This window comes from Chrysochloris asiatica, unplaced genomic scaffold, assembly GCF_000296735.1.
Source record: "Chrysochloris asiatica unplaced genomic scaffold, ChrAsi1.0 scaffold00286, whole genome shotgun sequence".
Classification (NCBI taxonomy): domain Eukaryota; kingdom Metazoa; phylum Chordata; class Mammalia; order Afrosoricida; family Chrysochloridae; genus Chrysochloris; species Chrysochloris asiatica.
In genome coordinates, this window is record NW_006408804.1 from 354,220 (window position 1) to 371,326 (window position 17,107).

At 37.3% G+C, this 17,107-nt stretch overlaps 1 protein-coding gene across 1 annotated transcript in view; it reads left to right on the plus strand.

Annotated features, from left to right (window-relative positions):
* LCA5 (Leber congenital amaurosis 5) overlaps positions 1-8,935 on the plus strand; it is an 85,504-nt gene extending 76,569 nt beyond the window's left edge. Inside the window, exons 6-7 of the mRNA XM_006874561.1 lie at positions 5,625-5,751; positions 8,082-8,935. Of these exons, the coding sequence (XP_006874623.1) occupies positions 5,625-5,751; positions 8,082-8,935 (981 nt within the window). The remainder of the gene's footprint in view (positions 1-5,624; positions 5,752-8,081) is intronic.
* Positions 8,936-17,107: the final 8,172 nt, after the last annotated feature.

Below are 17,107 nucleotides of genomic sequence, written 5' to 3' on the forward strand. Positions count from 1 at the left end.
CTCCTCTTTGCCAATTTGGATGCCTTTAATTTCCCTGTCTTGCCGTATAGCTCTTGCTAAGACTTCCAGCACAATATTGAATAGGAGCGGTGACAGAGGGCATCCTTGTCTTGTTCCTGTTCGCAGTCCTAAGAGGATTTTATCTTTAGTGTTTGCACTTTATTTTCTGAAGACAATATACAGATACAGCATATTGAGATAATCCTATATTTTTGTGCCTTGTAAGCTTCCCAGTGACCCTGTGATCACTCTAATATTGCAGACAGAAAGGATGGTTTGATATGATTCCTCTGTGTTTCTCTAGTGTCTTTATTTTGCTTCTGTTGTATTATTTGGACTTGTTAACTGTGTCTGCTAAACATATTTCTACTACATTGAGAACAGATTATGTTGATTTGTCTCTTTAAAAATGGTCAGGTATGGAATATAATTTGAAGAAAAATTCTTATCTTTAAAAGGATAAAAATACTTTTTCACATTGTTGTAAGATTCACCAGGAGAGTGTCACAACTTGAAGAGAGCCAAGCTTGGTGTTATTAAACTCTGGTTCTAACATTTACTTTAAGTCATTTGTGTGACTTCTTGTAGCCTCAGTTTCCTCACCTATAAAATGGGGATTTGGGGTGTCTTTCAGGGTTCTGGTAGTAGCTAACTATCAAGTTTGCAAAGCTTTCCAGCCCCAACCTGCTAATTTAATGGGTCTCAGAAAATGATAGCTGTATCAATTAGATAAATTGTGCTAAGTTATTATTGCATGGAGACCTAGAGCACAGTGGTTCAAGACAATGGAATAGTTTCTTTCTCTCTTGATAGACTTAAAGTCTATGGGTTGTTTAGGATAGGTAGACAGCTCTGTTCTGTGGCTGTCTTTCTTACTGCTATACCGTCTTAAACATATAGTACTCTACTGTTTGGTTAGAATCAAAAGGTGTACAAGGGAGTAGAGGACAAGCAGCTTTGGTTTTTTAGTAAACAGGATCAGAAAGAAGTTCCACACATACTTCCATTCACATCTTGTTGGCGCCGTCTAGCTGCAGAAGATGCTGACAAATATAGTATGCTCCATCTGAGCAGCCAATGTTCTGCTGAAACTCAGAGGAATCCTATTCCTAAAAGGAAGCAGGGAGAAATGGGTACTACAGGTCTTTCCTAATGATAACTTATAATAATGTTTTAGTTTTTTTAAGAAAAATTACTATAATAAATAAGGAATTTTAAGTTGATAACAATTTTATTGATTTAAATATCATTAAAATTATTCATTGGAGGTATTAGGCATGGTATACATTTGAATGATTTACTGGTTGGAGTTATACCTTTGTTACTGCCTGTATTAAAGTTTTACATCATCTCATTTGGCTGTCATAGTTGGTAAGCTGCCATGTCACGTTAACTGAATTAATCAGATTTTGGTGTGAAAATGTATAAAGCAAGGATACACTGGGCACTTGTCTCATCAGAATTTTACAAGACAGACTTATTACACTGATTCTGCTATGTCTTATAAATGATTCTTTAAATTTTGAGCTAAATAAAGATGTAATTCTGAGTGCTTTTTTTTTTAATTTAAGATTTTTATTGTGGATTAAGTAAACGTTTACAGGACAGATCTACAGTTTTGCATTCAACAAATCATACACCTTGTTTCATTACAATGATTATAATCTCCTCCATGTACTATCAGTTAACAGTATTTCTCTCTATTTATTTATTTTTTTAAACACTCAGGTATATATAATAATTTACACCACCAAAGGGCGCATTCTGCAAGTCTGCCTCCTGGCCGCCAGCTCTTAGTCCCACTCTTCCCATGAATCTAGAGTCCTCAGCTGCTTCCTCTCTCCATGTCCCCATCTCTGCCTCCATCTCTGGTGTCACTGCTTCTCTGGATAAGGTCTCGCATTCCACTTGTGCTCTTCTTCCTTGATGTTCCTAGGGTCCTTTGTTTCGGACTATAAGATTAACCACTCCTCTGTTTTGGGTACAAAATGTCTACCTTTACAGTTGCGATAGTCACAATTAGTCATGATAACGATTACTCATTATTGAATTATAAAAATCTTATCCCCATCTCTTTTAACCAGACCCATCTAGACAAGATGAAAACTATTCAGCGGGGACTCTTTCTTTTCTCATACACTATTAAATTCCCCCTTGAAACCTTGTAAGCCAGTCACTTCGTGCCTTTATTGCCCCCTCATTTTAGGTAGCCAATGTCTTAAGTTGCCTATCCCTGTCTACCCTGTATATAAGAGGGGATAGTATTGATAACTTTATGTGAAGACTCCTTCCCTCTGTTGGTATTTAGAGTTACTACCTCTATGAGTATAGGTCAGGTACATCAAATTGTATCAACTTACCCTTGTTTCCTTTATCAAAAATTGTTTTTCTTTTATCTTGCCCATCATCAAGCCATCGAGGCTAGGTGTGTACCTCCTCTAACTTCATATCAGCTGGATGCTTCACTTTCAGCTCTAACCCTCTGTGGCTATGTCCTTGTCCATGGGCTCAGGTGTCCCCAGTTCTCACCATACTTTGGACCAACCAGCCATTCTTTTTCTCTCTCTCTCATCTCCAGGTTAACAGGAGTCAATGGACTGTGGTTGAACTTAGCCCATTTCTTCATTGCTGCCTTTCCCCCTCTTCCACTCACCAGTAGACCAAAGCTTGCCAGCAAGCTTACATGCCTGCTCATGTGTTCCCTCTGAGTTTCAGTCTGAGTTTCAATGTAGTAGAAATATAGGAAGATACATGTTTCAATCAAAATCCTGAAGGAATTTGATTGCTTACCTTAATGGCTTCCCAGCAAACAGCTTGCTTATTCTTGTAGTAGCCAGTCATACTGACATTTTATTTTGGGTTTTTCTTGATGATCTTTCTTTGAAGATGTATCTTCTGTCACTCTAGCTGTTACAGGCTGGTCTGCTTGTCCTTTCTAGTGGGGATGTCCCACCTCAGAAGGTTCTGGATGGGACTCAGGATTCCACCTAAGGTCCTATACTCTGCAAAGGCGCCACAAGATACCTATTTCACTAGGAAAGTTCTAGAACCCCTTTTAGGTATTCTAATCAGTTATAGGCTGAAGACGGGATTACAGGTTTTCTGTAATCATATTTCCCAACATTCCTTTCTATCCCACTCAAGTGTCTTCTATTTTACAGCAGTAGGCAAGGGAAACCAATATTCATAAGATAGTCAAGCATCTTAGTATTATTTCCCCTCTTCAAACTATGCCTAGATCCCTATATCACAGAGCCCTGTTGTTTCAAGGTTGAGCATGCATCATTATTTACCTCTGTCCCACTTAGACCATGCAAGTCTGTCTCAGTGTTCCCCTATCTACCTTGTTCTTCCACCTCCTCCCCCTTTTTGTATTGCCCTCCCAACACCCAAACTATGATGTGTCTGCTCTTACCCTGTGCTCTACCATCACCTCCCTCCTCTTCTCCCTAAACCCTCCACTCCAACCCCACTATTGTGATTACCTTATATTCCATTAACTTTTCCCTCCATTTAAGACAGTCTTATTTTATCCTGTAATCTACCTTTTCACCACCTGGCTCTCTGTTCTTCTCTGTTTACCTTCTTTCACATTATAATTGTTTTGCTCATGGACTAACTTCTCAGAGCCTCTGAATTTGTTCTTCTAGTTTTATTCTGTTCTCGACTCTTCCATTTGTCAGCTGAGTTCCAGTGATGCTGCTACACATATCAGTCTCTGGTTGTTGTCTGTTCTTTTTGATTCTCAGTCCACAGAACTCTCTTTAGGATGTTTTATATCACAGGGTTGGCTTTGACAAAATCTCTTAGCTTCTGTTTCTCCTGGAATGTTTTGATTACACCATCGTATTTGATTGACAGCTTTGCTGTATAGAGCATTATTGGTTGGCAGTGTTTTTTCTTTCAGGATTTTATATATGTCCCCCCATTGCCTTCTTGCCTGCATGGTTTCTGCTGAGAGATCTGAGCTTAATCTGACTTACTTACCTTTGTTTGTTACACTTCTCTTTTCCCTAGATGCTTTCAGGATTCTTTCCTTGTCTTTGATTTTGAACAGCTGAATTATTATGTCTTAGTGTTTTTCTTTTAGAGTCTGTCCTTCCTGGGGTTCGTTGAGCTTCTTGAATCCTTATCTTTTCAGGATGTTAGAGAAAATTTCTTCCAACAGCTCTTCAACTATCTCCTCTGTGGACTTGTGTGATTCTTTCTGTTCCGGAATGCTGGTAATTCTTAAGTTATTCCTCTTCATGTTTTCCAACATGAATCTTAGACCTTCTTCAGACTTTTTTATGCTTTTTTCTGCTTGCTCTTCTATCTTAGTAGCATTGAGAGATTTGCCTTCCAGCTCACTGGTTCTGGCGTCCATCTCTTCAATTCTACTCCTTTGCCCTTTCAGTGTATTGTCCATTTCTGATATTCTATTATTAATCCTTTGGACCTCTTTCTGTAGGTTCTTAATTGTTTCCAATGCTTTATTTATCTTATTTGATTGTTCCTGTAGCTCTTTCCTACTTCTTATTTTTCTCAACTCCATTGTAAAGTGTTTTGAAACATTTTGTAATCATTTTTCTGAATTCATCTCAGGCATTTCCAAGGCCTGCCCTCCTTCCAATATGGAGTCAAGGTCTACTTCCAGGTCTTTTGCTTCAGTCACTTTATCTCGTTTCTGGACATGTGCGGATATGGTCATCTGTTTCTGTTTTTCCGGCATTTTCAGTAGTTAGCTGTGGCCTTAATACTTAGATGAGTGTGTGTTTTGGTATGTTTTAGGCTCTCTGATTGCCTCCAGGTAGATGTGATCAAGGAGATGGGCTTCCCTTTTCACTCTTCTCCCTGAGAAATTTCAAGATGCCACTGTTGTTGGTCTTTATGACATAACTCAGGATGTAACTTTTGGCCTGTTCCTTTTTAATTTTCCTGTCCCACTCCACAACTCTGTTCAGGCCTTTTTTCTAGTGATAAACAGTTCAGGGCCAGCTTTGGCCATTTTGTGCTGCCGTTTGGTTTTAAGTGGAAACTGTCCCTTTAAATTTTGAGGCAATCTCTAGGCACATGTAATAGAACCTTCTGGGGGTGGGTGATGGGTATCCAACTGCTCTAGTCACCAAAATGGAGGTACGCATACAGCGAGAGACCAATGAATATATATATATAAAAGAATATCCACACCTTTATTTCCACTGTTCCGTCAGGTTTCTGTGACTGCTCTGATCCTTCCCCCATTCAGTCTCACCAAAGATGGCTGCTGTGGGAGTAGCTGAGCACCTTGGATTAGAAAGCACTGGGTTTCTTGCTTCTGCTACAAATTCCACTGGCTGTAAGCCTTCCAACTTTCTAAATATTCCCTAGTATGTGGTTCAGAGTTCTGGGACCATCCCCTAAGCCTTTCTTGGTCTGGTATTCTGTGTTGTTGCTGATGGAGCGCCTCACTGCACTTCTACCCTCTCTGCCATCTTGTTTGTTCTCCCTGAGTGCTTTTGATGCATCTTTCAAAGGTGATAATTTGTGACTTACAAGTTCATTAGTTGAAATTTTACTTTAGTCTCAGAATAGTTGGTAATTAAATATAATGGAAGATAAATCTGATGTTTAAATAGTTTTAAACCTTACTTTTTTTACAATAGGATCTAGAATTCCAAGAAAGATATAAGCGTGAAGAAGCTGAGATTCTAAATCCAATTGAGGAAGGAGAAGAAAAAATCATAAAAGAACTTGATGCTATAAAACAGGAGGTTGAGACTCTGGAGAATGGTAAGAAAAAGTTTAAGCAAGTGATGAGTCAGTATTCCATAGGAAAGAGCTTTAAAGACCAAAACTAAAAAAATATATAAATGTGGTATCAAGTTTTATATGTTATCTTAACAAAGAGTTGGCTTCCCTTAATATCTTCCTTCTCTGAATAGAGTTGGTTATATAAAGACAAGGGAAAGTTGATACAGTGGTAAGAGAATCACAGAATTTGAATGAATTTATTAAGGAAAGAAAAAGTTAGATAGTAGGTCAGTTGCTATTTGTATTTAAGGGGTAAGGATAAGTTACCTTCAGAAAATTCAGATGAGCTGCAATTCAGATGAAGGAAAAACATTCTTTGTATATTTTCTAAGGTTATTGAAAAGATATCTGAAAGATAACCCAGTTTATTGACTTCACATGGAGACTTTTCAGTCCATTAACTAGCTTATATTCATAAAATCAGTTAATTGTGAGGTCCTGAGTATATTCCTGTAATTCTTTGGTCTCGCATATAAATTAATCTTATACCATGTTTAGCTATAGTGTGAATGTTTGGTGAACCAAATATAATTTTAGATAATGGAAATAAAGTTCAGGAATAAATTTCCCATCTGGATAAAGTGTCTTAAAGTTATGGGAGTGAAGGATCCCAAGTGCTAATCTACTGTATTTGTCCTATTAGTTATATAGTAGCTGCTTACAGAGAAATCTTTTTTTTTTTTTTTTCCCTTGAGCTGTTAATGAAATATATAAGGTCATGATCCAATTGTTGCTTAAATTTTTACTTATAAATTTATGCTTAATAATTATTGTTGCTACATGCCCTTGAGTCGGTTCCAAATCATAGCAATCCTATATAGGAGTCCACAGAGTAGTTGGTGAGTTTCAACTGTTGACCTTGTGGTTCAAAACAACCTTGTCCAGTGTTTTATCCCACAGCACCACACCAGCACACCATACTTAACAATAGCTATTGAAATAGAAGTTTAAATCACTATTGGCTAAACTACAAAATGGAAAACTAGACATTATGGTCAATTCTTAGTAACAAGAAAAGAAACAAAGTAACAGTTGTTGTGGTTGTTAAGTGTTACCCAGTCAGTTCCAACTCTTAGCGACCTTGTATAGGGTTCCTGAGGAGTGGCTGATGAGTTTGAACCACCAGCCTTGCAGTTCCAACCAACCTTATAGTTTTGGTCTCTTTTTACTGATTTACTTCCTAAAGTCTATATGGATGATCTCTGATGTCAGTGAGAATGTATGCCATTCACCAAAGTTATTGAATTTGAAATATTCTTGCACATATTCATATTTTAAATTTGGAAATAGCTTCAGAATTATTGAAAAGTTGTAAGGACAGCCAGAGAACCATTAAAGATATCATGTGCCTGATAAATACCTAAATAAATTTATTTCCATGATATTTCCCCAAAACAAGCGTATTGTGTTATATAACTCTAATTACTTTTTATCTTCAGAAAATTTAACTTTAATTACAATGTTGTTGTTGGGTGCTGTGGAGTCAGTTCCCACTCACAGCGTCCATATGCGTAATAAAACAAAATACCTCCAGGTCCTGTGCCGTCCTCACAACTGTTGTTAAGCTTGAGCCCACTGCTGCTGCAACTGTGCTAATCCATCTCATTGGCCGTGCCAATCCATCTCATTGGCCATCTTCCTTTTTTTTGCTGACCCAAGCATGATGTCGTTTTCCAGGGATATTTATCTAATCTGCCATCCATATTACACTTTTTTCAGTTGTTGCAGTAATGTTCTTTATAGCATTTTCCTCCCTGGAGGGCATGTTCCTAAATTGAATTTAATTGTATCTCTGTAATCTCCTTTAATGTGAAACAGCTTCTCAGCCTTAATGCATATTGGCCAATTTTAAAAATAGAATGCCCCTCATTGTGGATTTGTCTGAAGTTTTTTCTTCTTTGGGTTACACATCTTCATCCGAATCCTCCATAAGTAATACTTTGTCCTTCTGAGTTAAAATTTATTTTTTAATTGTAAGGCTCTTTGCTCTATACATCTGTCCATCTGTCTGCCTATCCATATCCTCAACAGTGTACAGTATTGTAGTAAATATTGGCAGAGAACCTTCTTCCCCACCCATGTCTTGAACATTTTTTTTTTAAATAAATGTGAATGTTAGGTACAGCATTTCTTAAATATATTCTATTTTAATCCTACAATGTCAATAATTCAAATTGATGGTGCACATTCTTACTGTACTTACTGGACACAAACTAGATAAAGACTCTCATAAGACAAATAATTGAGTTTTCTTATTTAGCAATATTTACTATTATAAAATCTCACTTTAAACTTTTAATTTCATACAGAATGGGTAAGAGAAGAACTTGATACAAAGCGAAGAGAAAATATATTTTTACTGACGAGAGAAGAGAAGCCAGAGTTGGAAATCAGAAGATACCAGATGGAAATTGGAAGATATCAAATTCAAGATACTGATAAATTGGCAGAGGAAGAAGAAGAAAGACTGAAGAAGGAAATGCTGCTTGCTAAACTCAACGAGATCAACCAAGAACTTGAAGATTCTCGAAACCTAAAATATCCTTCTCTGCCATTGCTACCTGATTTTGAATCAAAAGTAAATTTCCCAGAGAAAAGTCCCAAAGCATACATGTTCTCTGAATCCTCAGAGAGATCATTTAATGGACATCGATTGCAAGACGTCAGCTTTTTAACTACAAAAGAAGAGAGCCAGAATCCTAGAGGGACTAGAAGCCCAGCCTCTCCAAATGAGTTTGCATTTGGTAACTATGTGCCTTCGTTTGCAAAAGCGTCAGGGAAGTCAAATTTATTTAGTCAAAAAAGTGGCCTTTTGGAGTTCCACAGTAACTCTATAGACAGTGTAGACTTAATGAAAAGGAAAGAAAAGAAAGCTAATCTGATGGAACAGCTATTTGGTGCCAGTAGCAGCAGCACCATTTCCTCTAAAAGCCCTGACCCCAATTCACTTTCTGCCAACAGAGGAGACTTTGACCCTTTAAGTTTTCTTCCCAGGGATAAAAGCAGCAGAAGCAAAGAACAAGATGAAGATGATGACTTTTTCCTCAGTGAAGGAAGAAGTTTTCATCCAAGTAGAAACAGATTAAAACATGCAAACAGTAGAGCAACAGTAAAAGCAGTTGATTCTGTAGAAGATGAAATTGAAGAAGTAACACTGAGATGACTGGCTAGATTATCTATTTTTTCTGATTGTAAATATTAAAGTATTTCAATACAGTATTTATTATAAACATTGATACTTGTTAATATTAAGTCCTTATTAAAGAATGATTTTTAATAACTAAATTCAATGCAAATTTTTAAAAGTAGGTAATATCCACACCGCATAGGTAGCTTGCCAAGAATAAGAGAGGCTCTTTTGCTTGAAACCAAAAATAGATGTGTCTTACTTTTTGCTTATAAATCAGTTTTACACTTTAAGCCAGCTCTGTGGGAAGTTTTATTACAGTGGAGGTCATATTCGTTTCCTACTTTTATCCCTAGTTATATTTTTGGCGATAAAAAATAAGCTAAATACAGTTTTCCTGCTGAGTTTTTAATGGAAATTAAGACTTAGTGACTCTGTGTTGGAAAGTGTAGCTTCCCAGTGGTGGGGAACAAATGCTACATAGGAGCCCTGCTCTTCGTGACTAAGGGTGAGATTCCTGTGCTTGGTAAGACAGAGCTACTCTTAAATGCTGCCAGTTACAAGACAACATTGAGATTTTCTATTCCTGTGGAAATACAGTTAAACACTACTCATTTCCCAATTACAGATCTCATAAAATTACTTCCTTGCAACTGTGGTAGCATACTAGGCTGAATTCAGAAGACTTTTTTTTCTGTTTGCATGAGCAATTTCCCTCTGTCTTGACTCACCAAAGCTTGGGTACAGTGTAATTAGTAGTATTTCTCCTTTTGCTCCTACATTCTCTATGTCTCAGTGACTGGGTTTGAGATTTCATACGTGTACAAGAAATGAAAGAAATTACATTGAAATCTAGAAAGATTTTCAATTCAATTATGTTTCCTGAGTAATTTGGAAATTTTAATATGTACTTTTAATATTTTAGTTTACCCTCAAGTGAAGGAGACAATAACATAGTATTATTGGGTTTACAGGACTAATCTTGAAGCAGTCATGGATAAAGTCTTTTGGAGATGGAATTTTTTACTTATTAAGTAGAGTGGATAGTTCTCTCATGAAATGCATTGGTCTTTTTTGGCTACTTGTTCACTTTAGCTGCAAATCTCCAGTTTTGCTGGGTATGATTGATCTTTAAGCAGCAGTAATACACACCTTTATTATGTATGTGCTTATAATATGATTTCTGATGTCAAGCATACACACTAATGAGAGGACTAGAGTTTTTACTTAATTGTAATTTTTATAAATGCTTATTACTGAATAACATCTCATTACTATTTGGCAGGATTTATCTGGTTAGGTCTACAATTAAAAGATATTTTACCTAATCACCTCCTAATTTGTGTTCCTGTCATTTATTGGGAATAGAGTCTCCTAAAAGTGCTCACCTATATTAAAAAGTTGTTTTTTTAAAATAAAGACTGACATATAAACAAGCATTTAGTATTTTACAAATCATTCCAATATGTGTAAAGCAATATTATCATAATACAGTTATTGATGAAATGTAATTATTATGTAATGCTAATTTGTAACTTTAGCTGCTAATTTTTTTGCCAAAGTATTCTAATTTTTAGGTTGTTTTGAAGTTTATTTTTCAAGCCTTTTAAATGGTAAAGTTTTATATTCAGGTCATTTAAAATGGTCTCTTGCTTCTTCCTACCTGATGTTTTCTAAAATTCTCTTTAACCAGATGTAGCAAGACAAAATTATTAAAATTAAATCTAAAATTAAATTATGGACAAAAGCATTATAGTGTTTGTTAAGCATTAAAATTGGAGATTAAAATATATATATAATGGGGTTTTCTTTATGAACAAACCCTAAAGAATAAATCATTTGTCCCAAGTGTCAAAATAGATTTGTTGTTTGTACTCAGAACTCTTTATTAATAAAAATTAAAAACTTAAACTTACATGATTGTCTGTGTATTTGAATGATGCTTTTAGGTTACTTGGAAAATATGTAGTAGAAAGAGGACCCACAGGGTTAATTTTAATTTCATTAATCACCTTTTTTTTTTTTTGGTTCAGTATTTTCAGTTCAAGCAGATGAATTTGCCTTAAAACTGTTTAAACAGTTTGCCACTCTTATCAGATAATTATAGTTTTAATTAGTCCTTTCACCCTTAATAACTACCTTAATGGTACGTATTGCTCATAATAGTTAAAAAAAAAAAAAAATGGTAAGAAGGATTAAATTGAACCATGTGATTAAAAACAAAACTTCATAGCTGACTCACTATTTTTCTGACGCTTTTTCTGTCTCATTTTCAGACACATTAAGAAGCTGGTTTTCCTAGTTGGGTATTAGTTGGATAGAGCATATAAAACTACATGATGAAAAAGGGAAGCGAAATTTTGTATTATGGTGACTCATTTTTAGGATTAAAGTAAGTACCATTGATTATGAACAAAAAATCTGCCTTTAAAAGCTTTTTCATTTCTACACAACAAATATCCTTCTCACATTAATGTTTCCTTTTATGTCATTTGAAAGAGCTCTCCTTTTATTAGAAATCTTTTAATTTTTCATTAAATATTTCTTGAGGTCTTCTTGGGTGCCTTGCATTGACTTAGGTGCATTGACTTATTTAAAGAATGTAAGACGAACAAGATCCCTGCCTTCATGGAGATATTTCATAGTGGATGGAGAACAGGTTGGAGTCAGGCTGCATGTGGCTTATACCATCCTGCCACACTTTCCCTTGAACCTCAGATATTACTAGGTCTTGTAATACAAGGGTAAGTCACAAAATATGCTATTATGATTCCATTTCATATAGAACATAGGTTATCTCTAAACTAAATAAGTTTATCTTAGCCTCTTGGTATGATGCCTTCAAAAAAACTTGCAATAAAAACAGTGGCTTCCAAGGGGATCTGCTTAGCCAATTAAATTCATGGCAAAGAGGTCAACTCAGAAGGTGATGATTAATAAATGAGATCAACTTTACCCTCAACCAATCATACGCTTTGCTTCATCTCAATAATTACAATCACCTCCCTACAGCAACAGTTATCCTGCTTCCTCTTTGTGTACTTCCCTTTTACATCTTTTTTTCACAAATCAACAAAACAAAAATATTTGGTGTTTTCATACAAAATAAAAAATATACGTTCATTTAAATGTCCAAAGGGCACATTTTACAAGACTGCCTCCTGCCCTCAGGCACACAGCCGTTCTCATTCCATGGACCTAAAGTCTGCAGGTCATCTGCCCCATGCCAGTGCCTCCGACACTGATTCTACCATCGCTGCTCCCCTACACTCACCCGCCTCTCATGCTCTTCTTTCTTCATGGCTCTGGGATCTTCTGTTCCTGAAATGAAAGATTAACTACTACCCCCTTTTAGTTTCACATCTTATACAATTACATTTGTGACGATCACAATGAATCCTGCTGACAATAACTCACAATCGAAACATAAAATCCTATCCCCATCATCCCCCATCCCTTTTCAGCAGGCCCATCTGAAAAAGAGGAAAACTGTTCAGTGGGTTTGAAACTAAGCACACTCATGACAGGTTGTAAGCCAGCCACTTAATGCCTTTATAACCCTTCATTTGTTTGTTTCATTATTAAGAAGAGTTTATTGAGTACAGGGTAGCTTTCCAAATGCCTGAGGCACCCCCAGTTTCTGTGGGAAAGAGGGGGAGGAACTGCATTTTGGCAGCTCTAGGTCTGTGGTGGAACTCATGACTCATGAAGACCCTGCTGGCTGTCAGAATCTGTGATTCTGTGGCAAATTTACAAACTCTGGGATGTCTTCTCAGAAATCCTGGGCTGGTTGTGAATATGGGAACATTGATTATTGCTGTGACTGTTAATGGTAACTCAGATCATAAGTACAGTTAGAATTGTTTGTTGTTGTTGTTAATTGCTTGCCATTGAGTCAAGCTTGATTCAAAGTGACCCTGGATAGGGTTTCCGAGGAGTGGCTGGTGTGTTTGCACCACCAACATTTTGGTTAGTAGTTCAGTTATGGCCCCGCATTTTTGATAGTCATTGTCTAAATTGCCCTTCTCTAACAACCCAGTTCACTGAGAAAGCAAACTTATTCCTCGATATGAAGAATCCTTCCATTTCAGTTGGAATTTTGAGCAGCTGCATCCATAAGCAATGGTCCAGTTCAACAAATTGTAGCAATTTATACTAACTGACAGTATCAAGCATCTTTATCTTCATCTTATTCTGGTGAGCTAGCTGTCCGAGTTAGGTCAAATGGGTACTAGCTGCAGGTTTGGGAGTTTATGCATGCCACCCTGCACTTCAAACCAGCTGGCTGCTTCTCTCTCAGCTCTCGCCCCCAGTGACTAGGTCAGCACCCTTGGGCTTGGGAGTTTACACATCTCCCTAAACTTCAGGCCAGTCAGCCCTTCCCTTGTCTCATCTCAAGCTGTATCACCCCAGTCTACAGATAGTGAGAAATTACAGCTGGAGAACAGGAAGCTGACAAAAGACAGCCTGGGAGCTGGCTCACAGAATGAGAGAGCTGAGGCTTTCTAGGAGAATGGGTGCCTCTGGGCATTTATTGATAGAGCTAATGATTTTTGTGACACTTGCTCTAGTAGGGCATAGGCTATGCTAGCCTCTTCTAGAGACTAAGCAACCAAGAAGCCAAAGGTGAAGAGACTAGAATCATGGGAAGCAGAGCTGCTTCATTTTCAAAAGATAAGGCCAGGACCTCTGGGCTCTCAAAGGGTACATAGATCCATGGCTTCAGAGGTTTATTAGGGTGGGACCACAGTTCCTAGATTCCAGAGTCAGATCTTCTCCAAGTAGGTTCTGGACGGTGGGGCTTCTGTTAAGATGGGGCACCAACCAAAGCAAAAGGTCTGCCAGTGAGGTAGACATGCCATGTCCAAAAGGGCAAAACTGCCTGCTGTGCCTAGGGAGTGGGGGTTGTCATTTGGGAGGAGTAGGAGAATGGGACTGCCCAAAGCTGAGGGAACAGAGTTGCTGTTCCATTCCAGTGCACCTGGAAGTCAGAGCTGAAACCCAGCGTCCAGGGCCCTCTACCCAAAATCCAGAAAGCTAGACCACTACCAGAGCGGGACCATTGCTAAGATAGTCTCAGAGAAACATGGTTATTGCCAGTCTTTGAGAGCTAATGTAAATTTTTCTGCTGGAATTTTTTTAACTTGCTTGGTGCTTGTTATCTTTCCCTCCAACTGCTCCCATTTGAAATGGAAATGTATATGTTATACCCTTCTACGATTGTACTTTGGAAGCAGATAATGTGTATTCTGGATTCACAGATAAAGAATTTTGCCCCAGGTTGGAGTTTGGACTTGGAAAGATTTTTGAGATGATATAAGCTCTGGTAGCGTAGTGGTTATGAATTGGGCTGTGAACCACAAGGTCAGCAGTTCAAAACTACCAGCTGTTCCATGGGAGAAAGATGAGGCTTTCTGCTCCCGTAAAGATTCACAGCCTCAGAAACCGACTCCACGCACATAACAACAACAATGGGGTATTTGGTTTCCTGGTGTGGCACTGTAGGATAAACACTGGACTACTAACTGCAAGGTCCTCAGAAACTATGAGCTGGAACTGACTTTTAACAACAACATGATGGGGTGTTTAGTCACTGAAAACTTTATGAATAGCAGTGGAACATTGCCAGTTATAGTGCCAGAAGATGAAAATGTTATGAATAGCACAGGAATATTTTCAGATGTAGTGTCAGAAGATGAGCCCCTCAGGTTAGAAGACACTCAAAGTACTCCTGGGAAGAGTGACTTTCAAAGCAGAGTTGACCTTGATGATACGAATGAAGTAAAGCTTTCAGGACCTTTATTTGCTGATGGGGCAAAACTCAAAATGAGGAAAAACAGCTGCAACCATCCATTAGTAATCAGAACAAGAACATACAAAGTATAAATCTAGGAAAATTGGAAGTTGTCAAAAATGAAATGGAATGCATAAACATCAATATTATAGGCATTCATGAGCTGACATGGACTGGAATTGGTCATTTTGAACCTGACAATGATGCTTTTCTATGCTGGAAATCACTAATTGAAGAGGAATGGCATCACATTCATCTTCAAAAAGAACATATCAAGATGGTTATTGACATAGAATGCTGTCTGTGATAGGATAATATCCATACACCTACAAGGAAAATCAGTTAATGCCACTGTTATATAATACCACTAAAGTCAGTGATGGTAAAATTGAAGAATTCTACCAACTGCTTCAGTTTGAAATTGATCAAACATGCAATCAACATGTATTGATAATTACTAGTGATTGGAATACAAAGGTTGGAAACAAAGGGGAAGGATCCGTAGTTGGAAAATATGGCCTACGTGATAAAAATGATGTTGGAAATTGCATGATGGAATTTTGCAAGGCCAATGACTTATTCATTGCAAATGCTTTTTTTAAACAACATAAAAGGTGACAATATACCTGGACCTCACCAATTGGAATATACAGGAATCATATTAACCACATCTGTGGGAAGAGACAGTGGAAAAGCTCAATATCGCCAGCCAAGACAAGGCTGGGGCAGACTATGGTCATATGCAGTTCTGACTGGAGCTGAAAAAATTAAAATAAGGCCATGAGAGCCAAAGTATAACATTGAACATACCCCATCTGCATTTAGACACCATCTGAAGAACAGATTTGATGCATTAGACATTTATGACCGAAGTCCAGAAGAGCTGTGGGAGTACATCAGGAACACCAAACAGAAAGAAAACAAAAGGTCATTAAAAAGACATGAAAGAAAGAAATGGATACCAAAAGAAACCCTAAAATTTGTTTTCCAGCTTTGAAATGCTAAAGTGAATGGAAGAAATCAAAGAGCCGAAGATAAAATTTCAAAGGGCATCTGGAGAAGACAAAGTCAAGTATTATGATGAAATATGAAAAGACCTGGAGTTAGAAAACCAAAAGGGACCAACATGCTCAGCATTTCTCAAGCTTAAAGAACTGAAGGAAAAATTCAAGCCTCAACTTGGAATACTGAAGGAATTCTATGGACAAAATATTGACTGATGCAGAAAGCATCAAAAGATGGAAAGAATACAGAGTCATTGTACCAAAAAGAAATGGTCAATATTCAGCCATTCAAAGAAGCAGTATATGATCAAGAACTGATGGTACTGAAGAAAGAAGTCTTAGATTCCCTGAAGACATTGGCAAAAAACAAAACTCCAGGTGAACTGACTGAATACAAATTAAAATCTTTCAGCAAACTGATGCTACACTAGAAGCTCTCATTCATCTATGCTAAGAAATTTGGAAGACAGCTACCTAGCCAACTAATTGAAAGAGATCCATATTTGTTACCTTTCCAAAGAGAGGTGACCCAACAGAATGTGGTTCATCAAAATATCACTAATGTCACATGAAAGTAAAACTTGTTGAAGTCAATTTTAAAATGGCTGTAATATTACATCAACAGGGAACTGCCAGAAACGCCAGCTAGATTCAGAAGAGGACATGGAAACGAGGTGTATCATTGCCAAAGTCAAATGGATCTTGGCTGAAAGCAGAGATTACCAGAAAGATGTTTACATGTGCTTTATTGACTGTGCAAAGGTTTTTGAGTGTGTGGATCATGACAAATTATGGATAACTTTGCTTAGAATTCCAGACATTTAATTGTGCTCATGAGGTACCTGTGCTCATAAACCAAGAGGCAGTTGTTAGAACAGAACAAGGGTTTTGACTGGTTTAAAGTCAGGAAAGGTTTGTGCCAGGGTTATATTCTGTTACTGCATTTACTCAATCTGTATGCTGAGCAAATCATCCATGAAACAATTATATGAAGAAGAACATGGCATCAAGATTAAAGGAAAACTGCTTTATTAACAACCTGAAATATGCCGATGATGCAAACTTTCCTGAAAGCGAAGAGGACTTAAAATACAGCCTTCAGTATGGATTGTACTTCAATGTAAACAAATGAAAAAAGAAATCCTCTCAACTGGACCAATAAATATCATCATGGTAAATGGAGAAAAGATTGAAGTTGTCAAAGACTTCATTTTGCTTGGATCCACAATTAAAACTCACACAAGCAACAGCCAAGAAATCAAGCAACGTATTATATTAGGCAAATCTGCTGCACAAGACCTCTTTAAACTGTTTAAGACCAGAGATGCCACTTTGAGGACTGAGGTGTGCCTGATCTAAGCCATGATATTTTCAATAACCTCGTATGGAGTCTTGGTGTAGCACTGTAGG